Genomic DNA, 22,889 nt, shown 5'->3' with positions numbered 1-22,889 from the left:
GTGATGCGGAGTCTGCACCAGTCCGTCATTGTAAAAAGGGAGCTGAGCCAAAAAGCAAAGCTCTCGATTTACAGGTCGGTCTACGTTCCAACCCTCACCTATGGTCATGAACTTTGGGTCATGACCGAAAGAACAAGATCACGGGTACAAGCGGCCGAAATGAGTTTCCTCCGTAGGGTGACTGGGCTCTCCCTTAGAGATAGGGTGAGAAGCTCAGTCATTCGGGAGGGGCTCAAAGTAGAGTCGCTGCTCCTCTGCATCGAGAAGAGCCAGATGAGGTGGCTCGGGCACCTAATTAGGATGCCCCCTGAACGCCTCCCTAGTGAGGCATTCAGGGCACGTCCCTCCGGAAGGAGGCCCCGGGGAAGACCCAGGACACGCTGGAGAGACTATGTCTCTCGGCTGGCCTGGGAATGTCTCGGGGTCCCCCCGGAAGAGCTGGAGGAAGTGGCCGGGGAGAGGGAAGTCTGGGCCTTCCTACTGAGGATGCTGCCCCTGCGACCCGGAAACAGCTAAGCGGGAGAAGATGGATGGACATAAATGAGTACAGACAACATACGCCAGGGGTTTCTTAGAAAAGTATTTAAAATAAGTAAATAAAAAGCTAAATCTGCAGAGGAGGGTGCTGTGGGCTGGACTGAGGAAAAAACTTAGAAGGGGGGAGGGGCTTTGTCCCCAGGCGGAGCTTCGTCCCCTCGAGCAAAACAACCGGAAAATGGCTGCTGGCAGGAGAAAATTATGTGAATCAATCTGAGCAACACTGGAGGTATGTTTTTCAGGAGGGAATAACACACTAACATGATATAAAGCTTGAAAAAGTAATTTTTACATGATATTCCCCCTTTAACAGACCTATGAGACCACCACAAATCAGCTGAACTGAGATTCAATTACACAGGTGGACTCTATTTAGTCATTAGGTCAACATGTGGCCATTCAGAAATCATCATGCAACTTCTCAAGGCAATTGGTAACACTAAGAGGAAAAGGGGATAGATACTTTTGCGCATCCTACTTTTCAGTTTTCTTAAAAAAGTTCAAAATCATGTACAAATTTAATTTCACTTCACGATAGTATGCCACTTTGTGTGTGTCTTTTACTGGAAATTTCATCCAAATATATTTGTTTGTGGTTCATAGCGTGGCAAAATGTAGAAAAGTTAAAAGGGTGCAAATACTTATGCAACCTACCAGTGATACTGCCAGGATTCAATTTCATAGTATGCACAGTCCCCCCGATATAAAACGAGGGGGGTGGGGGCCTAGCCTCTTGCTACAGCTGTCTCACTGTAGCGGGAGGCCGCCGCCTCGGCTCTACAAACAGTCACGGCCGGGGGAGATGGCGGCGCCACTGCAACCCACTGTAAATCAAAGGAAAAGAGGCTACGAGGAACAAAAACTAAAAAAATGTGACATTGAGAATGGTTGCTCACACTCACCTTCCACTCAGAAATGAACATTAATTCAAAATAAAAATGATTTTATGAAATTGTAACATTTATACAAAACATAGGCCAACATAACGTTGTATGCATACACATGTAAAACCTCACAAAGCAGTCCTAGGTGAATTAAATATGTTGAATATACATAATGTGGCTAAAAATGTCTCTGATCCCTTTTTATTGAATCACAGAGTGCTCTGGTTTATGTCAGTTATAATCTGCTCAAGTACCATTGAACAGTTCAGTGTTGAAGGCAAGATATTCTTTAGTATCATTACCTGGCGCATGACACAGTTCCTTCTGAGGAGCATAGTCCCAAAGGTTCCAGTATGCATTGAGCATACAGGAGTTGTCACCCAGCTGATCTGGGAGGCACGTGAAGGCAAAGGAAACCTGGCAGTCGTTTGGCTCGATCTTGCCAATGCTTACGGGTTTATTCCACACAAGCTGGTGGAAACCTCGCTTGAACAACACCATGTTCCAGGCAAGATCAGGGACTTCATACTGGACTATTACAGCTGCTTCCGTTTGAGAGTCACATCTACATTTCATCAGCTTGAGAAGGGCATTATTACCAGATGCACTATTTAGGTGATATTGTTTGCTTTGGTCATGAATATGGTGGTGAAGTCAGCAGAGGTGGAGTGCAGAGGCTCACTCACCATCTCCGGTATGTGGCAGCCCCCAATCAGAGCATTTATGGATGATCTGACAGTGACTACAACATCAGTTCCGGGCTACAGATGGATCCTGCAAGGCCTTGAGCGTCTCATCAGCTGGCCACGGATGGACTTCAAGCCAGCCTAGTCCAGGTCCCTGGTTGTAAGGAGGGGGAAGGCCACAGACCAGTTTCTGTTCTCGATAGGATGTGTCCAGATCCCATCTGTGGGAGAGAAGCCAGTTAAGAGCCTGGGCAAGATTTATGACTGCACTTTGAAGGACACCGCAGCACTCCGATCAACAACAGAGGAGTTGGGAAACTGGCTGACAGCGGTGGATAAGTCGGGGCTTCCAGGCAAGTTTAAAGCCTGGATTTACCAACATGGCATCATGCCAAGACTCCTCTGGCCACTGCTGGTCTATGACGTGCCAATGACCACCGTCGAGTGCTTCGAGAGGAAGGTCAGCTGTTTCCTCCGGAAGTGGTTGGGCTTACCACGAAGTCTCAGCAGCATTGTACGGGAGGAACAGTGTTATTCTTTCTATGTAAACATTAGTGCCATGAGGCTTGAAGTTTTAAAAGTAGCGCCAAATTTGACTTTGACTCTTGTGGATTTGATTTAGAACTCCCCCCTCCCCCTCCACCTAGGTGTAACACTGCTCTCCCTTTTTACATCCTCCCTGTCGTGGACCAAGTAGCCAAGGAACAGGAAACAGGTTTACAGTTGAACAATTTGGGTTTTATTTTACCCAAGAAGGAACTTCCACAGCATGGTGTTAACACAACCCACACAACCCCCAACTAACACACAAGGGGAGACTTATACGTATATGAGTTGGATATTCCATCAGACAGACACAGGGGAGAACATGATATATACTAACTTAAATCTAACATAAACAACTCCCAATCCCCCTATGAGTTCAATGACTTGGTCTGGTCCGGTGGGTGTGGGTCTCAGCCTAAAAGTCAACTCCGCCCTCTCCACCATCTTTTGCCAGACCAGGAAGACATTCCACAGGTAACTCAAAAACAAAGAAAATCAGGATTAACAGACAGTGCATTAATTGAAACACAAAGAAACAATGATAACTGTGGAACTTAACTTTAATGTGTGGCCATGGCCATCACACTCCCTATGATAAAATGTTTCTTACCCTTCCTTAGGAAGGGCTGGTGATGGTCACAATTAAGCAATAAAATAAATAAATTTATTTCATTGCAATAACAAAACATGCATTGCTGTCTCATAATGATTTCACTTCTTGTAGTGTTGACCTTTGACAGCATGTCATGTAAAATGTGACTTTATTTCTACACTAATACTTTTGTAGCTGTAATACAGTTTATTATTTACACAAGTAAGTTATAATGTTCTGAAAATTGTCATTTGTCATACAAAAACTATAAACACATTTCTCAAAAACATACATATGTATGCATATACAGGTACATATAAAAAAATTTGAATATCATGAAAAAGTTTAATATTTTTTTTCACTCATTTCAGAAAGTCTAACTCATATATGATATAGGCTTATGACACATAGAGTGAAATTTTTCAAGCCTTTATTTATTGAAATTTTGACAATTATGGCTTAAAGATAATGAAAACCCAAAAGTCAATGTCTCTGAAAATTTTAATATTACATAAGATCAATAAAAAAAAGGATATTTTAAACAAGAATGTAAGGCTTCTGAAAAGAATGTTCATTTCTATGCACTCAATACTTGGTGGGGCCTTATTTTGCATAAATGACTGCATCAATGCCACGTGGCATAGAGGTGATCAACCTGTGGCACTGCTCAGGGGCAATGGAAGCCCAGGTTGCTTTAATAGCAGCCTTCGGGTCACCTGCATTGTCTGGTGTCTCTCACCTTCCTCTTGACAATATCCCATAGATTCTCTTTTTTTTTTTTTTTCTTTTTTTTTTCTCTTGTCTGCACATACTGTCAAAGGTCAACACTACAAGAAGAGCAATCATTATGAGACAGCAATGCATGTTTTGTTATTGCAATAAAATAAATTGATTCATTTTATTGCTTAATTGTGACCATCACCAGCCCTCCCTAAGGAAGGGTAAGAAATCTTTTATTAGAGGGAGGATATAAAAAGGGAGAGCAGTGTTACACAAAGTGGAGAGGGAGGGGGAGGGGAAGGGGAGCAGGGAGGAGAGACTCAAGGTAGGATATCCCATAGATTCTCTATGGGTTTCAGGTTTTCAGTTTGCTGACCAATCAAGCACAGCAACAACATGGTCATTGAACCAGATTTTGGTACCTTTGGCAGTGTGGGCAGGTGCCAAGAATCCTAGACATAGGATACAAATGTTGCATTCCTCGTGTCAAGCCACTCCTGAACAAGAGACAACGAAATGAAGGTCCCAGAGCAGGTCCGGAGTGGCTAATCGGGAGGACAGGGACAATTCCCGGTGGGCCGGTCTGATGATTGGGCTGTGAGGGCCGGTGTCATGGACTGAGTTTACCTCGTACTGAGATCAATCATGAGCATATATGTGCATGCAACCCTTAATCTAACCCTAATCAAATTAAATAAACTAATAAAACTCATGTTCTTTCACTTTGAAAACAAAAATAAACAAAAAAATTTTTCTTAGCAAAAAATTATTTTCTGGTAGTGCGCGTGCGCATGTATGCTCATAATCGATCTCAGTATGAGGTAAACTCAGTACGTGACACCGGTTTTTAAGCGCGATCCTCAATCATAACGCTCGGTTGATCACGGTACCAAAAGAATCTTAATTAAAACCCAATTTGTCTGAATAATTAATATTGAATAATGAATGCATCTGTCTATGCATTTTATATGATTTGCCATCTTGTTTTTAATAAATGAAGCAGGTGATTAATTATAGCTGAAGTTAGTGTAGTGGTCATGTCCTAAAGATCTCATGTTCATCCATTCTAGTTCTCTTATAAGTGATGCTGATATAAAATACATTTAATGAATTGTGAAAAATAGAAAATGTTTTTCCTTTACAATGCAATATAGAGTTATATTACTGTTCAAAAATATGTGATTGCAAATTGTACATTATGTTCTATAATATTCGTAAAATAGTCAAATTTTTTGTTTATTTTCAAAAAAGGATACACTTTTTTTTCATTCTTTTTTAAGCATTTTGTCACAATGGGGGGCCCTGAGAGTTTTTCATTTTTTTAGTAGGGGTACAGCAGAAAAAGTTTGTAACTACTGCCTTCACTGATAAGTATAGATTCTGTTATTTGTAAAAAGGACGTGTGAAAGACTAATGTTGGAGATGTGCACTCATCTTGAAATAATTCTACATTTTGAAGCAACCCTTACCTGCACTGAATTGAAATATTTTAGGACAATCCACTGAAATACAAGGCTTTACAGAACATCATGCTATTGTAGACTCAACATGTAAGGTTAGAACATGATTATTATAATGATATGTTTTGATTGTGGGCCGGTCTGAGGTATGAAGCTCCAGGGCTGAAAATGAGTCCCCTGGTCCAGAGTCCCAGGAAAGGTGGAGCGACTCAGAATCCACGTTGCCTGAAGTCCAGTGTGAAGTTTCCACAGTCTGTGATGATTTAGGATGCCATGTCATCTGCTGGTGTCGGTCCACTGTGTTTTCTGAAGTCCACAGTCAAGGCAGCCATCTACCAGGAAATTTTAGAGCTTCCTTCTGCTGACAAGCTTTATGGAGATACTGATTTCATTTTCCAGCAGGACTTGGCACCTGCCCACACGGCTAAAGGTACCAAAAGCTGGTTCAATGACCATGTTGTTACTGTGTTTGATTGGCCAGCAAACTTGCCTGACCTGAACCCCATAGAGAAGCTATGGGATATTGTCAAGAGGAAGGTGAGAGACATCAGTCTCAACGATGTAGATGACCTGAAGGCTGCTATCAAAGCAACCTGGGCTTCCATTACACTTGAGCAGTGACACAGGTTGATCACCTCCATGCTGCGCTGCATTGATGCAGTAATTCATGCAAAAGGAGGCCCAACCAAGTTTTGAGTGCATAGAAATGAGCACTCTGTGTTTACACACTGTTTACTCGATAGCTAATGATGTCTTCAGTCTGAATTTAATTAACCCTTACCAGCATTGATAAATATAAAATCAAAATAAAAAAATACAAACATTTTAAGGTGTACTGTATGTCTACATGCATGCCTCCCCTCCAAAAAACGACAAACAAACAAAAAAACCACCATCACCATGTGTCTCCTCCACATTTTTCTCTGCTGTCTGATATTTGCCTGCCTTCTTTCAATGCCAGTTGTGCTGCTGCCACTGGCATTGAAAGAATCTGCAAACTTCACACCCTCCTGCTTTGTGATGGATGTGCCAACCACTAAACCACCAGAATAAACAGGTTGGGTTTTTTGAGCACTGAGTTGCATAAAATAAAATGCAATAACACTGGAAGACTATTATCACAATACATTTTTGAGTGATTTTCCCCTGTTACAAATCCAGGGGTTTGTACTTTGCAGACCTTTTTTCTTCTTTCTATTAACAGAATTTGACATGTGTCCAATTGGAATGCAAAATAAATACTATATTCTTAAACAGTAATCCTGACCAATTCATAACACCTTTAGAAAACCAGTCTTTTTTCCTGTTGTCTCATCTCTTCTTCCTCCTCCAAAGTGAGGTGATTTTTTCTCAGCCTGCAGTGTAAAAATTGAGAAAGGGAGAGTGAGACATACTGTGTGTTCATGGCAGTCTTTGACACAACAAATTATGTGCAATGTCACTAAATGTGGAATATGGCTGTTCTTTTTCTTCTACAGAAGTAAACTGCCCACCAGGGGCCTCATTTATAAACGCTGCGTACGTACAAAAGAAAGCGTACGTCACATATAAGCAAAGTTCGGGATTTATACGGCCGTACGGCAGCTCTGACCCTGCCGTACGCATGAAATCATGAGAAACGAATAACTCCAACTCCAACAGGAGAAGGATGAAACTAAAGACAGTCAAATTAATGAAAATTGTGCGAAAAACGGAGGAAGAAAAAATTATACCGACGCCCGCAGGGAGTGAGTGACGTGCGTGCGCCTACAAATACAGTTTTCATCTAATAATAATAATAATTGTAATCAAAATCACATGATTATTGCGCAAAACTGCTGATCAATTGGCTGCAACACATAAAAACGTACACACTAATGCGTAAAGACGCACAATGGCTTATTTGGCACTGCTGAAGGACGAGGTGAGACTCTGGAGGAGAGGATCTACAGAGACCAGCGAGACCTATAGACAGGACCCCCTGTGAGGACGAGGTGCTGTGAGAGGGAGGAAGACCAGCTGCTGCGGAGTTTAATCCCATGTTTTTGGCGCATATATAGTGCATCTGTGTGTGTCCCCCACCTCCATTACACAGAAGGGATCCCCACTAATCCTCCAGATTTTTGTGAAGCTGAGATCCGGTGCTCTTTCCTCCACCTGTTGAACAGACATTCTTCCTATGGAGAGTGATCCACATTTTCTCACATTTTATGTGTGATCGTTTATTTTTCACCTGTCACAGTCTGATGAGGCAATGCAACGTGATCTGCCTTTCTATCATTTGTAATGCGCACTGTGTTACCAAATTACGCTCTCCTGCGTGTGTCCACCTCAGCAATTAATACCTCCACCTCACATTGAGTGAAATTTGTTTTATTTGCTCGTTTTCCCCTTTGGTCCACTGTGAAATTTGTATTAGTGAATATTCATTTAGGGCGTTTACCTGACCTTTTATGGGCACCAAATGAGCGGAGCAAGGTGTTTCTTCACGCCAACCTTTGAGTTGATCCGGAAAGAGGCGTGGGACGTACGTTTATAAATCGTAAAAAAAAAAGATTTGTACGCATTTCCTGGTTTTTAGCGAACGCCAACTGAAGTGTGCTTACCTAGGCACACTTTTATAAATGAGGACCCTGAGCATACATTGTATTACTGGAAATCTGTACAGTCTGTGTGGGTGTCTTTGTGTAAAACACATACCAAACTGACTCCACATGAGTGTTGCCTTCAAGGGCTTCAACCAGACAGGCCACACCTGCCTTAGTTATGCAGTTCTCTGTCAACCTTTAAGAGAAACAAAGAAAGGTGGAACACTTTGTCTTAAAATAATAAAACACTAAAGTGCTGATAAACATGTGCATACAGGGAAAAATCACTCGCCTGGTGATAAGTACGAATGTAGTGTGTGAGTGAGTGTTGGTGGTGGTCGGAGGGGCCGATGGCGCACTATGGCAGCCTCGCTTCTGTCAGTCTGCCCCAGGGCATCTGTGGCTACAATCGTAGTTTACCACCACTAAGTGTGGAGTGAAACCTTAATTCTGTAAAGCGACTTTGAGTGTCTATGAGAAAGCGCTATATAAAATGTATGCATTATTATTATTATTATTATAAACCACACCCACTTCCTTACTTTTTATATTAAACATTGAATAATACAAAAAGATTAGGATGAATTCTAGGCTAATAAATCATACCATTGATTATTATTTGTCTGTTTATTTATTGCAAGCTTTGAATATTTCACCAAAGTGGCTAGTTAAGTCTGTGGTTCCAGAACACTTACCAAATTTCCTTCAATGATGGACACCCCCTGAGGATTTTGGCAAGTGCACACGCTCCTGTGCTCCCAATATTGTTGTCAACAAGGCTGTTATTACACAGAAATGCAATTACTAAAAACATCAATAGGGTTATTCTGCAGTGGTAACAGATAGGAGAACATCTTTCTGTACTAGTTTAAATAATCACCTTTGTCCTCAAGATTTATAGGATAGAATTATGGTCTGTGCCAATGCATCACATGTGACTGTTGTTGAATATAATGTATGAACCAAATGCTACTTAAACTTAAAATATTGATGACTTAAGAAAATGTTCCTCAAACATGAAATTCGGAAAATGTGACTGACTTTTGAGAACAGGCATATTTCTTGTTAAATAAAGCTTTGTTTTATGAACACGTTACCTGAGCCACACCAGCGTTTTGCTGCCCTCCAAAGCACTGGCTAGTGCTTCTGCCCCTGTGTCACCGATCTTATTGCCCCAAAGCCTAAAAATACAAGTGAAATTGTTCAGCATGTAAAAAGCACCATCAACAGGAAGATGTTTATAGCTAAGCTTTTACCCCAAATACTGTAGTGACTGATTAGCTTTCAGTCCCACTGCCAGCTGCTTTGCTCCTTCTGCTGTGATAGCATTGTTACCAAGCCTAAAAACAAAATTGAAACATTTGAAAAGTCTAATATATATTCATAGTTATGATAATTACCGTATGAGTTGACCTTATCGAAAGAAAATTTTGTCTGTTCTTCAAGAGATGATGAAAGTGCTGTGTGCAGGCATTGGTTAGCTTGTTGTTGAAGAGTCTGAAAGAAAACAGTGACCATGAGTACATTTTTGTCCTTATATAATAGCTGCTAAACGTGCAAAGAATGCTTACGCAATTTTCTGGAAATTGTCACACTGGATCCCTTTAGCAATCAGTTTGCGGATGCCTTCATCTGTAATGTTGTTGTTCCTCAGGCTGACACACACACACACACACACACAAAAATTATATTGCCGCTAAAAATATTTTTAGCAGAGCTTGTATATAGTCATCTGCTATTGAGAAATCACACTTTGTAAACCACATTAATATATCTGTAATGGTGGATGAGAAATGCTGAGAATATTCACACCTTTTTTGTTGTTGTAGTTTGACACTGTATTTTTGAAAGAAGCTGAACAAACAGTTTTGACAGCATGATTTATATACCAAAAGCGAGCGCATACCAGGAAGTCCGATGCCAAGCATTGTGCGGTACACTTGAAGGCATCTTGCCTTCTTTACCTGCATTGATCAAAAATGTCATTAGCATGAATAAGGTGTCATGAAGGCTGTCATTAAGTGTCGTTCGTTACCCTAACCCCTAACTCTTTGTTACCGTAACCCCTAAACCTAACCTCTTATGCTAACCCTACCTAACCACACTACTACACATCTAACCCAAAAAAATGCCAACATAGCTCCAAAGGTGTCATAATTTAGTGAACAACACTTAATGATATCCTTCATGTCAACTTAATAACGCTAATGACAGATAATGACAGTGTAGTGTCAGCCTTATATATAATACTTCAAGTAAAGTGTTACTGAAAACCTCAAGGTTGCTCTGTATATGACACAAAAGCAAACCACCTGGACTGCATTGCAAAATCTACACCACTCCTGATTTTTAGTGACACTTAACGCACTGCGTAAAAAGGATGGCAAATTGCGTTCAGCTGATGGTTCAGTAACAGAGTATATACAAAGGGAGGGAAAAAAATTGTTTTACAATTTATTGTGATTTTTTGGGTGCCGATTTTAATAATAGATTCTGCTTCTGCAAGTGAGTGCAAACACAAGGCAGACTTGCAGCATGAAGAAGAGTTGCAGCAACTGGGATTGTCCTTTGGCAAACAAACCAACAACTGTGAGTAAACCTGCACCTGCACTTTGATACTTTTGATCGATTCCATGGCGAACGGATTTAAACATGACCAAAGCTGTATTAAACTCTGCTCCAAACAAGTAGCGCATTGTGTAACACAACAAACATCACTGCTCATCTTGTTCGTCACCAACCGGACAAAAAGCTACAGCAAGCAAGACACCCAGCAGCAGACCAACGAACCCTGGATGGGATACTGAATAAACTTATCCAGGTAATGAAGCCAGTCAAGGTGACTACGTGCGTTATGTCAGTTGAGGCGGAAGGATGATGGCTGCTGCGTCACGGAGCAAAACAGCTGTGTGTCGCGGTGCGCACGTCAGCTGCAGCTCGTGAAATGAAACTCTGACAGACGTCAAAATGATGTCCACGCTCGTCAACTATTTTAAGACTGTGTCCAACATAAAGCCACAGTTTGCTCACACTACAGAGTAAATAACAAGTGTAGAATCGCAATACTTGTAAAATCAGAATTGCAATTTAAAACGAATCGCAACCCAATAATTGGGACAAAAGGGTATCGTCAGAGCCCTAGTATATACTGTGTCTGTATACAGTAAACAGTGATTGTCATGAAGTGAAGAAGCAGACGTGATGCATATCACAAGGTACTATTAAAGAGTCTTAATGATGGGACGGGGACCCGCGGTAGCGCTCATTCCCACAGGGATGTCTCAGTGTGCTGCTGAGACCTGCTCAGAGCCTCCAAAATATGGTTTAGTGGGTAAGAGGGATTGTCCATGATAGCACTCAGTTTAATGAATATCCTCCTCTCACCCGCCTTCTCCAGTTTAGAGTATAGAGGAGCTCAGGACAGAACATCGGCCTCGCGCCAAGTAGGGAGGTGTGTGATTGGATGTGGTTATGCCGGCGGCTTTGCTCATACGCTTATATGCCACGCTGCTTAGTGAGTGATACGCTGCATCACTCTGCTCGGGTAACAGCCAATCAGAAGTGAAAGCTGCATGCAGGGAATGTGTTCGTAGTTAAATGAGACAGATAAAACAATGCAATGGGATCAATGAAATCGCCATGAAGTCTGATATTCAGCATGCAAGGTGTTGTTTCCCTGTTTAATCGCAGGAATCAACGCACTGGAGATCGGACTCACAAAGTTGAAAGGTGTATTAAAATGTCAGTCTAATTGTTGATCTTTCTAAGTTTACAGTAAAGCTACCAAATTAATGGATTAAAATAGCTCCACTATTCACATGCTATAAAATATAATTGGTCAAAGTTTATTTAGGCAATTTTAAAGAGACACTTTTAATTAATTATCTGTCAGTAATGTCTCTCAGCATCATGTCAAAATGATCATAAAATGTTGACCTCTACCTTAATTCAACTCTTATCTTCTGTTTGTAAGTTATTTTAATTTATTTTTGCTGTTGATTTCAAAGAGCTTATAATTCTGGGTTGTACTTCACACATGACATGATTTTGGGCGTTAAAGCCAACTTCGTTGCAAAAACTTAGAACCCTGGTGCTTCAGTCTGCAGACTTGTTTAATGAGCTTTATAATGTTATATTATGTTGGTACATAGCCCAAGTCCTTATTCCATTGGGCGACCGTTGCTCAGGTGGTAGAGGGGTTAAGTGGTTGGGGGTTCGATCTCAGTCTATACCTGTCTATGCGTCGAAGTTTTCTTGGGCAAGACACTAAAGCCTATGCTCTCAGTGGTCGACTAGTGCCTTGCATGGCAGCACAGTCCCATTGGTGTGTGAATGAGCTATGATTGTAAAGCGCTTTGAGAATACTTCACTGTAGGGATAAAGCGCTATATAAATCAAGTCCATTTAGTCTTGCTTTTTTTTCTTCGATTCATTGTGCGCTCTGCAAAACATCCGCTCCCTTTAAGGCAAGTGTCAGCGCAAGAGACCTCATAGCAGGCCACTACTTTACTCTTCAGTGAAGCAATACTGCCAGAATGATTAAACATTCATAAGGTGAAACCCCTTTGCATCACACACACACACGCACACGCACGCACACAGTCTTCCTTTCTTTATTTTTATTCTTCCTGTATTCCGATCTTTTGTTAACTTCTCTTTTTTCTCGAGTATGTTGTAATTAGTTAGTATTAGTTTAGAAAGCACAACACTTCGCTTGTTGTTGATGTTATTGACAATTCAACTTTTTGATAATAAATGGTTAAACCTAATTCTTTATCAATATTGTCTGGAACCTATTGAAGCGTAGATAGCAAAAATAATTCCACACTCTGAGCGATTAGGAGTTTATAACAGCGATTTCTTTAGGGAATTATTGGGTTTTTTTAAAAGGAAAGTGGCACCCGGTCTTCTAACATAATAATGGATTAAATCTGTTAATAAATAAACTCTGTCGCCCCCCTATACCTGATTAAACACACTGTAACATAGGGAAAAACCTAAAACATGGCTATTGTTAGAGTTTGTGTGTTTTCTATAGTTACCACAAAAAGGCTTTTATACTCACTACAGCGATCGACAGATGTGCATGCATGGAAGGAGCTGTTCCACTCCAACGTCTCCTACAGAGTTGTTGTCCAGTTGGAGGCCGATAGGGTTTTTTAAATGTTGGAGCACATAAGCAAGTGCAGTGCACTCGATAGGGCCGATATTACAGTATGTCAGTTTCAGGTGGTCCACCTCCAGCTTGCTCATGGCATCTTTAGCAACACGGCTTTCCTGCATTTCATAGATGCATTTGATGAGCCAAACAAAGTCCGGCATTGCATGCATGCTCTTCTTCTCCTCCTGTACAGGTGGAGGGATGGATCTAAAATGTTTCTGCAAGCCTTTGGAAAGACATTTAACCACTTCTCGTACTTTACGCTGTAGTGCAGCACTGGGACTGCAGTGGAGCCATAGACTCTGATGTCGCTGCGATAGAAGTCCAGATACAAACATGGCAGTTATTTGCAAATTTGGTATTTTTGTGGCTTTTCTTTCAGAAATGGGCTGTGATCGATCCGTGGTACACAAACAGACCTTAAGACTAACACTGTTAGGACCCGTGTCTCTCAAGTCCTGCAGCTCAAAGAGCTTGTGAATGGTTGAACTGTCAGCGTTGGTTGACAAAACAATGTAAAGAGCAGCAAAGAAACACTGCATTGTCACATGAGGAAACTCATAGCGGTGAATGTGGGTGGAGGATATATTTTTGCTCTGGAGAAGAAAACCTGAGCAGATATCTTTGTCGCAAATCTTACATATCTTCAGATCGGGGTCTAAGAAGATGTACATGCTTGTTGTGATTCCTCTGAATGCAAGTTGCCCGAGATGCAGGATTGTTCCCAGGTGCTCCTTTAGCCAGCCTGATTTCATGCTGATTGTTAAGGGTGTTTGTCGCTGCAGAAAGTGTTGTAAAATCATTAGGTAGATGTCTGTGGTGGTTTGTATGCTGTTTTTTTCACAGCCTAGCAGCTCTTTGTAGCACTGTGACAAAATCCAGCAGAGGACAGGACTATGGCACAGTCCAAGTAAAGCTGTGTTTGCCTGCAGCGAGTGCAGAACCTTAGCAGCTACTGCTGGGTCACTGTGATTCTTCCTCAGAAAAGAATCAATGCCCGTAGGGGAAAAGCCCTTGAGGAGAATCTCTTTGCGAAGGTATCTCTTAAGCACTGGATTCACTGCCTGTGGACGACTTGTGACAAGCTTTAGCACACCCTTCATAAGGGATCCCTGAATCAGGTTGAACAGCAGTTTATGGACAGGTGCACATTGGTTGGGGCAACAGAGTCTGTCTTCATCTGAAAAACTATGCTTTAACTCATCCAAACCATCAAAAGTGAAGAGGATGAGATGTGGGTGATCCAGTATGAAGCTGAAAATCTCCTCCTGCTCTCGGTCAGGCCAGCAGCAGTGCTGAAACAACAGCTCCTGCACGGACAGCTCCCTCTGCTCAGAGTTCAACCTGCGACAGTTAAACGGAAACAGCAGGAGAAAGTTCTGTAGGGCGGCTCCCTGAGCCCAAAGTGTGTGCAGCCTCTGAAGTAGGGTGGTCTTCCCAATGCCCGCCTCTCCAGACACCAGTACCGTGTCGGCTTCCTCGTTCATCGTTCCCTCAGCATGAAAAATATCATTAATACTCAAAGGTTCAGAAGCATTATTGCAGTCTTGAGGTAGTTCCAGTAATCCTTCAGTATAAACATCTTCCAGGGACATGTGGCTAGTGCCCCCATAGCTACTGAGGAAGCAGGAATGGGCAGAAACCGAGCTTCTTAGTTTCTTTTGATATTTTAGGAATTCTATGGAAAGAACACAGATGTTAAATATTTGCTTATCAAAAGCAATCACTGAACCATACTGTGCTTTATTAAAGTTCAAATATATAGCTTTGTCACAGTTCTAATGCGTAAAAGTATATTTCAAACTGCAAAACCTCTACATTTGAAAAAGTCTTTGCATGCAGTTATACAGTATGTTCATAACAGACCTTTGGAGAGAGTTGCATTATCCTGGTTCACGTGGGAGTCCGACTCCTGTTTTTGCTGAATATACTGCAGGATGACCTCTGCTGCCGGCTCACCTTTGGCTCTGACATGGTCAAGCAAACGCCTTGCCTGATTGACAAATTGATATGTATGTATATATATATATATATTAAAAAAAAAGATCTATTTGAGGATTAGGGAAAAGATAGATCTGAGCAACAAAAAACAATTTGTAGAAATTAATCTACAACAAAGTAGAAGTGGAAGTTTTTGTCTGGAATACAGTAAGTGACAGATGGATAGATAGATAGATAGATACTTTATTCATCTCCAAGAGAAATTCACAGCAATTAAACCCAGCAATTGATCAACAACACTACTATGTACACAATTACATGTATTAAGCAGATAAAAGTGATTTTGCACGTTAGTTATTCATTTTACTGATGTCCAGAGAAGTTAATCTTGCATATATGAAATTTGAGTATTGTTTAATTATGTCTTTTCGAGTGTCTTTTTGGTAACACAAAACTAAAGTTTATAACTGTTGGCCAACTTTAAGAAATTTCCATGTCTATTGATTCCAAGAGATGAGATATTACTCTGAGTGAAGACTCAACACGTTTAATGCTTTGTTGGGTTCTCATCAACTTTAAGTGACTCTAAACCTGTAGCAGCTCTGTATCTTTGTGGGGGAAAGTATATCAAAACTTACAGTAAAGTATAATGGAAACATACTATTAATAATTATTTTTCACATAGCTTAATTCCTGTAATAATGTGTAAAAATATATTCCAAATCATTTCCTTTTTTTTATGAGAAGAGGAAGTAAGTACAATGAACTCTTATTACAAATGAGCTATAGGACCGGCAAGCATATATACTACAGGTACTTGGGAAAATGTCTGTAGGTTAGTGAAAAGTGAAATATGTAGATGAGCTAGCTTAGCATTAATGCCATTGATGAGAGTGCACAGCTAGCAAAACACAATACCTGAAGGCTAAATGTAAAATTTGGTTCCCAAATAAACATGTAATATATTAAATAGGTGTGTTTCATCCACAATCTTAATAAACACAGGAGAAATAAATGATGATTAACTTTATCCATCCAATTCGACACTTTGCAAGAAAGGCAATTCCAAATTCCAAAGAAGAATCTAAATTTGACGCAGAAGCAGATACGTTATTTAAGAATTTTTTATATATCATACTCATTGTGATTTCTTGCATTTCTTTGCCAGACAAGGAAGACAGTGATTTGCTTCACCTAGTTTTTTTTCTGGTTTGTTTATTGTGTTTCCCATGATATGACATCACTCTGCAAGACATTAAATTTAGCCCATATTTAGGTGTTTCAGTGGAAAGCCACAAAATCCACATCTGCCATTGTTTTGGCAGCACTTTCAATCTGTTAAAACACCAGAAATGTCACTTTGGCAGGGTTTTTGTAGGCACACTAGCATCATTAGAGAATGTGAACAACTTTTGGACAGAGGTGGAAAAAGTCTTCAGTACTCAAGTAAAAGTATAGACACTTGAATAAAAAATTACTTACTTGAGTAAAAGTACTTGCTACTAAATGTTCTTAAGTAAAAAAGTAAAACAAATGTCCCTTCAATAATGAGACAGGACTTTAAACCCCCAAATTCCATATCTTTAATTTTTTAAGAACTTGAAGAAAACTGTTATCTGTTACATATGAACACCTGTAGAATTGACCGAGAGCTGCCAAACCTCACACTTTGAGTGTGACAGTCATGCATTTTGACGCATTCTCACACCACACGCCACACTTGACATTTCTCACGCTGATATTTCCCCATTCAATAGTCTATTTATTTTTTTTGTGATAATGAATGGTCCTCACGGCTTGCCGTAGCTCGAGTAACTCTGATTGACTGACCGTGATAACCAATCCCAGACCTGGTGCCTAAATCTAACCAACCATGGCAGGCATCACACAATAAACCAATCAGAAGCAACATAAGGCGGGTCTTGACAAGCTGGGTCTAAGACACCTCATACAACACACTGACTCATCGACATGCTTTCAAAAAGAAAGATCTAGAGGACAGACTGTCTGAGATTATATGTAACTACTCAATTTTCTTCACCCTTTATATTGCTGTGTGTGTGCATGTTATAGTGTTAGTTTACTCATGTAAAAAACTAACACTGCATGTGTTTTCTTCTTTAACTAACTCTCTCTGTAGCAGAGTTGCTACTAAGGCATTCTTAAAGAGACAGTGTCCTGAATGTGATTTATTTTAAAAATGACTTTCAGCAACTCAGAGCTGCCCTGAAAAACGCAACACTACATAATTTAATCACATTTCAGCCTTAATGAAGGAAAAAGTCAAAAGTGACACAAAATGTTGTTATTGTGCCGCTAGTGATTAATAAAAGGGTAACTATTGATAAAAAAAAAAAATGGTTTATATCGCCTATTGCCATTTTGACGAAAATTATAAAGATATGAATATTGGTCCATATAACCCAGGCCTAATGTAACCGAAGCAGTAACGTTTTATCTTGTAAAGGATATAATTGTCTAAACTGTGTGAAATGAGGCATTCACACTTTTATTCCTTTTTTCCATTTAGGGCGATGATTTTAAGTAGGGGAATTGGTTTGTTTTATTTGTAAATAACTTCAAAATAGTCTAAATGATTTGAATGAAAAAAATCGTGATGTGATCGTGATTTTACAAAGAATAAATCATGATGTGTTATGAACACTGGTAGTAGCTGAATTGCACTTGTAGGTTATATCAGCATAAATACATAGTAAATGAAATAAATGCCTTGTTTGATCTAATGTTCATTTGAACTGTTCTTATTTGATTATTTTTGTATGTAATAGTGTATTTCTATGGACCTTGAGTCTGCTGCTAAGACATTCATTCAATCAAAAATTACTTGACGTTTTAATGTTTTGTTTTTTTTTTTACATGATTTGCTTTTTAATGACCTCCTTTCTGTTACAGACAAGGAGAGCTGAGGTAAAGGTAGCACTGCCTTGGGCCACAGTGTTTTAAGTGGGAGCCCCCTGCCTCTGTTATCAAGGCATCAAAATCTGAGACAAACACCTACAACATGAGACATGTCCCCAGCTAAATGATGGAGAGTTGGTTGAAATGAAATATCGACAAATAAATGTATTTTGTCAAAATTATTGTTAGCTTTCATTTCTAATTTCTGGTTAATTAAAACTAGCATTAGGAGGCCACAGTGCAGGGAGAGCCGCTGGCAATGAGGTTAGGACATCAGTCTTAAGGTAGAAATTAACGTTAAAACAGGCCAAAGCAATGTTAAAAAAGGCCATATTTTTTTTTTGCCGGAAGGCATCAGGTCACTAAAGTCTTACTCTTGTCATTTTCTGAAACTTGGCAGCCCTGTGACCACTAATTATAAATCAAAATTGTGTAAATAAAATGTTTCAAGAAAAAAAATGCAAAAGCTCAATTAAACCCACAGCATGTTAGCGCAATAATTCTCTACCACCACCTGACTCATGTTAGCACGTTGACTAGCACTAGCTTCTCCTCCATGTTAGCACGTTGACTAGCACTGGCTTCTCCTCAATGTTACCTCCTCCTCAATGTTAGCATGTTGACTAGCACTGGCTTATCCTTCATGTTAGTTTCTCCTCAATGTTAGCACGTTGACTAGCACTAGCGTTTCCTCAATGTTAGTATGTTGACTAGCACTAGCGCCTCCTCCATGTTAGCTTCTCCTCAATGTTAGCACGTTGACTAGCACTAGCTTGTCCTCCATATTAGCTTCTCCTCAATGTAAACACGTTGACTAGCACTCGCTTCTTCTCAATGTTAGCTTCTCCTCAGTGTTAACACCTTGACTAGCACTAGCTTATCCTTCATGTTAGCACGCTGACTAGCACTAGCTTCTCCTCCATGTTAGTTTCTCCTCAATGTTATTACGTTGACCAGCACTAGCTTCTTCTCCATGTCAACTTCTCCTCCATGTTAGCACATGGACTCGCACTAGCTTCTCCTCCATGTTAGCGCGTGGACTAGCACTAGCTTCTCCTCCATGTTAGCTTGTCCTCCATGTTACCACGTTGAATAGCACTAGCTTCTCCTCAATGTTAGCATGTTGACTAGCACTAGCTTCTCCTTCATGTTAACTTCTCTTCAATGTTAGCATGTTAACTAGCATTAGCTTCTCCTCCATGTTAGCACGTTGACTAGCACTAGCTTCTTCTCAATGTTAGTATGTTGACTAGCACTAGCTTCTCCTTTATGTAAGCTTTTCTTGAATGTTAGCACGTTGACTAGCATAGCTTCTCCTCAATGTTAGCATGTTGACTAGCATTCGCTTCTCTTCTATGTTAGCTTCTCCTCAATGTTAGCACATTGACTAGCACTAGCTTATCCTTCATGACTAGCACTAGCTTGTCCTCCTGTTTTGCGATTATTGGTTTGCGCCTTTTGACATTGTGGCATCATCTTCAAAGGTCTTAAACGGAACAAGCTCATTTTTACAATGTAAATAGTACAAAGTACAGATATTTGCTTTAAAAAGTAAAAAGTCACCAAAAAATAAATACTCAATGAAGTACAGATACTTAAGTACTTGTTACTTTTCACATCTGCTTTTGGATAAAATACAGGTACAGTTTTAAAAAACAATGTTAGTTATCGTCCCCAGCAGCATTAATAATGAGTCTTAGTTAGTTCTAACTCATAGAAACATGCCTAAGTTCAGACTTTATTAATGTAAGCCGAGCTTACAATAAGCCCTACCTGCTGAGTCGACGTGTGGATAGGAAGCTGCACATCATTACAGTCGGCTGGCGTGAAGTAATTCGCTTCTAGCAGAGCTTTAAGAGCACCGTCAATGCAGCCCTGCAGCTTGTAGACGTATGCTGGCCTTTGAGCCACTAGCCTCTGACTGCATGTGCCTTGACTTGCCTCTTTTTTCTTTGGGTCTGAACAGCATTGTAAGAATGAGAAGCCAGCTTCAGGCAGGATTTGTTTGAGCGTAGCGAGGAAGATCCCACAGGTATCCTCACCCTTTGAATAAACTAAGTCAAGCAGCTGTCTAGCACTGGGGTACAGCGCTCTCCCAGTTATCAGAATATTCCGGTAGTCCTCCCAGTTGAGCTCCTCTTGAGAGAGCAGGAAGTCCAGAATGGTTTCTAGGAGTTCACTGGATCCGTGGCTGCAAACCATGTTCAGTATCTCTGCTCGATATTTCAGCACAATCTCCTGGGAATTCATCCTTCTGCACTGCGTTTTTCATGCTGCTGTTCTTTAATCCTATAAACATCCAACACATGTAGCAGTGAATTAGAACAAGTTTAAAGGTGAAAGCAAAAGAAATCAAACAATATTACTCACCACTCACAAAGGTAACAACCATGCTTCTGTCTCAACCAAGTAAAACTTGTATTTCCTCATTCCAGAAAGCAAGTGAAACATGCTCACAGATCTGTAGGGTGGCTGCTAGCCAAGCAAAACTACAATTTGTCACTTCCTCCTTGCCCAAGGAAGAGCGACCACAGCTTTAAATAAGGGAACGTCAGAGAACAATTCACAAAGAGGGGGAATCAATGCTATGTTCTCAAAAAGTACACAATGAAAGTGACACATTCATAGCTTACATTAGCATGGGGCAGGAAGCACTTCCTTCCATCATTCAGTGGCTGGTGTTACTTTCTTTTCTGCTGCTCTTGATTATCCATTTTGCACAATAATTAAATTAAAAAACTAGATGAACCCACATCTTCAAGTAATGCAAAGTCCATATTAAATCCAATTTTAGGAATTTACATGTTCATCAGGTGTCTGCTAGTATTGTCTTTATTTCATCTGCAGTAAACAGAGTGAGTTGTTTATAATATATATAGATATGTTTTTTATTAAATGTGATGTCCTGTAATCCCTACAGCATCTACTGCCGAAATAGAGATGATTAATTTTGAGAACTAAAATCAATAAATTCATGCTGGTTGTTGCAGTTCTGTGTTGCAGCCACATGGTGGAACAGTTGCACAGATAAACTTGTGCAGTCTGGCTTTTCTTGACACATTTATGTAAAGTCTATTACTATCACTTTCTAGCACTTTGTTCCTTTAAAGATCATCAAAGCTGCCGTCTTGCTGCTGTTAAAACGTCTTATTATGTAAGAAATCTTGAGATGATTTTTAATCATGGATAATATTATTGCAGCATTTTATTGCTGATAAACAAAGTCGAAGAAATAGGATTTCCATCTGATGTAAAATACAAAAAAGGTGACCTATTTTATATTTGGTAAAGTGCAAAATTGTCTCTTTGTATTCTCTACCACCACCTGATTCATTGTGTCTTTTTGCCCTGAGGGATTTAATCAACAATCACACCAGGGCTGGAGTGATGAGACATATTCAGATGTAAACAGTTCAAAAAGGAATGTTTCTCCTTTTTTGTGTAAAATTGTGTTCTAAAAAACAGACAACCCCACCATAGGGAGTGTAACACAGAGTTACCCCTATCTCTACACAAAGCTCAGAGCTGAGTTCTAACATTCAAATCCCAGCAGGAGGTCCCAGGAAGTATGGGTGGATAAGAAAAAAGAGTTCAAACTGAGAAGACATTTCACATTTCTTATCAAAATTGGGCTAAATGCATTGTAGTAATATTAGGTATGTGAAAGTTTTTCCATTATTAAATAATAAAATATTTAATAAGATATTAAAAAAGAAAATAAATAAAAGATCCAACACTTGCAAATGTCAGGGCTTAAGGTTTAATCTTGTTAAACAAAAAGTTAGTCCAATAGGGACAACAACAACAGCTCGGTATTCTGCTCCGTACTGCATGTACAGGCTGTAATATTTCCAAGGTTATCATTGTACTGGTCGGTAGAGCTACTATCTTTATCAGGGAGCATATATTTGTTCGTGGTTATTGTTTTCCAGAGTTTTACTGGGCTTTGTTTACCAGTGATTATTTCCTACTGCATTCCAATCCAAATCAATTACACACCTTTGTGCCAGGAATAAATATAAAATATAAATATAGATATTTTCTCCCTGGTAATAGTAGCTCTACTGACCAGTACAATGATAAACTTTGTGATATTATTTACCACCTGTGTATGCATTACTGAGCCACCTTGACTCTGTCTCCAATATACATGTATCTCCGGTATCTTTCCTGGGTTTAGCGCGTCCCACAGGACATAACAGAGAGGCTGTTTATTTACCCATTATAAAATGACTTCCACCAATGTAATATTGTGGGGTTTTTATGGCTGGGAAGAGAAGACACGGACTCCATGTGGATTTAGCTATCTGTTTAATCCTAGCTCAAAACACTACGCACACTTCCTCAAACCGCGTAAAGTATGCAATTTACGTAACACGAACATAATCTCAACAGATTTACCTGTAACCAAAATAACTTGTAATCACTCACTGGGATGGTTTTTATATTATGAAATAACGTAAAAATATAACAATATATTACACACACAGCACTGTGGTGTCAGTGGGGCCCAAGTTGAATCTGTCTGCTGCAAAGAACCATTGACATTAATGAGCAGCAGTCAACTCTGGTTGCCTGTATTTACATGCACCCCGGAGCTCTTCTCTTCTTCATGCCGTCTACAAAACAGCAGAGTTGGAACTGTCGCCCCCTGTGGTCACAGATTTTTTTGGGGCAGAGATTTTGTTTATCAAATTTCGGTAAACAAAAGAGTTTTACATCAACTTTTTTAACTTTTACTGATTTTTAGAGCAACCCAAAGCAGCACAAGTTGTCATTTTGACTGAAAAAGCTGCTAAATGACCCTGAATGCTTCACTGCTATAGAACTCAATGGGCTGAAAGGGGCGATTCGCGTCATCAATGACGTATTTTCA

General features: G+C 40.0%; 1 protein-coding gene across 6 annotated transcripts; it reads right to left on the bottom strand.

The window, feature by feature from the left end:
• Nucleotides 1-1,394: 1,394 nt before the first annotated feature.
• Nucleotides 1,395-20,479, bottom strand: nod2 (nucleotide-binding oligomerization domain containing 2). 6 transcript variants are annotated; one of them, XR_003672768.1, is made up of 13 exons: nucleotides 20,384-20,479; nucleotides 19,787-20,302; nucleotides 15,020-15,146; nucleotides 13,058-14,831; nucleotides 9,564-9,647; nucleotides 9,406-9,489; nucleotides 9,249-9,332; nucleotides 9,090-9,173; nucleotides 8,688-8,771; nucleotides 8,105-8,188; nucleotides 6,706-6,780; nucleotides 2,991-3,131; nucleotides 1,395-2,328 (listed from the first exon to the last, which is right to left on the bottom strand). XR_003672768.1 is itself a non-coding variant. In XM_028437257.1 (12 exons), exons 2-11 carry the CDS (start codon nucleotides 20,261-20,263, stop codon nucleotides 6,708-6,710), a joined length of 2,955 nt encoding a protein of 984 aa, XP_028293058.1. In that variant the 5' UTR covers nucleotides 20,264-20,302; nucleotides 20,384-20,479; the 3' UTR covers nucleotides 1,396-2,328; nucleotides 6,706-6,707. The 6 variants fall into 6 exon arrangements, 4 of the variants coding, with proteins under 4 accessions (XP_028293058.1, XP_028293037.1, XP_028293047.1 ...); XM_028437257.1 differs by lacking the exon at nucleotides 2,991-3,131 and having other exon boundaries at nucleotides 1,396-2,328; XM_028437236.1 differs by lacking the exon at nucleotides 1,395-2,328 and having other exon boundaries at nucleotides 2,824-3,131.
• Between the last annotated feature and the right edge of the window lie 2,410 nt (nucleotides 20,480-22,889).

The sequence above is a fragment of the Gouania willdenowi genome, chromosome 3 (assembly GCF_900634775.1).
Source record: "Gouania willdenowi chromosome 3, fGouWil2.1, whole genome shotgun sequence".
NCBI classification, from domain to species: domain Eukaryota; kingdom Metazoa; phylum Chordata; class Actinopteri; order Blenniiformes; family Gobiesocidae; genus Gouania; species Gouania willdenowi.
This window is presented reverse-complemented; position numbering and strand designations above follow the sequence as displayed.

Bases quoted from the DNA above. Each gene is read 5' to 3' on its own strand.
- nod2 (XM_028437257.1), bottom strand. From the start codon at position 20,263: ATGAATTCCCAGGAGATTGTGCTGAAATATCGAGCAGAGATACTGAAC. The intron at 9,490-9,563 runs GTAAGCATTCTT...GTTTTCTTTCAG, and splicing joins GACAATTTCCAGAAAATTGC to ACTCTTCAACAACAAGCTAA. The intron at 9,174-9,248 runs GTAAAAGCTTAG...TTGTATTTTTAG, and splicing joins CAGTCACTACAGTATTTGGG to GCTTTGGGGCAATAAGATCG.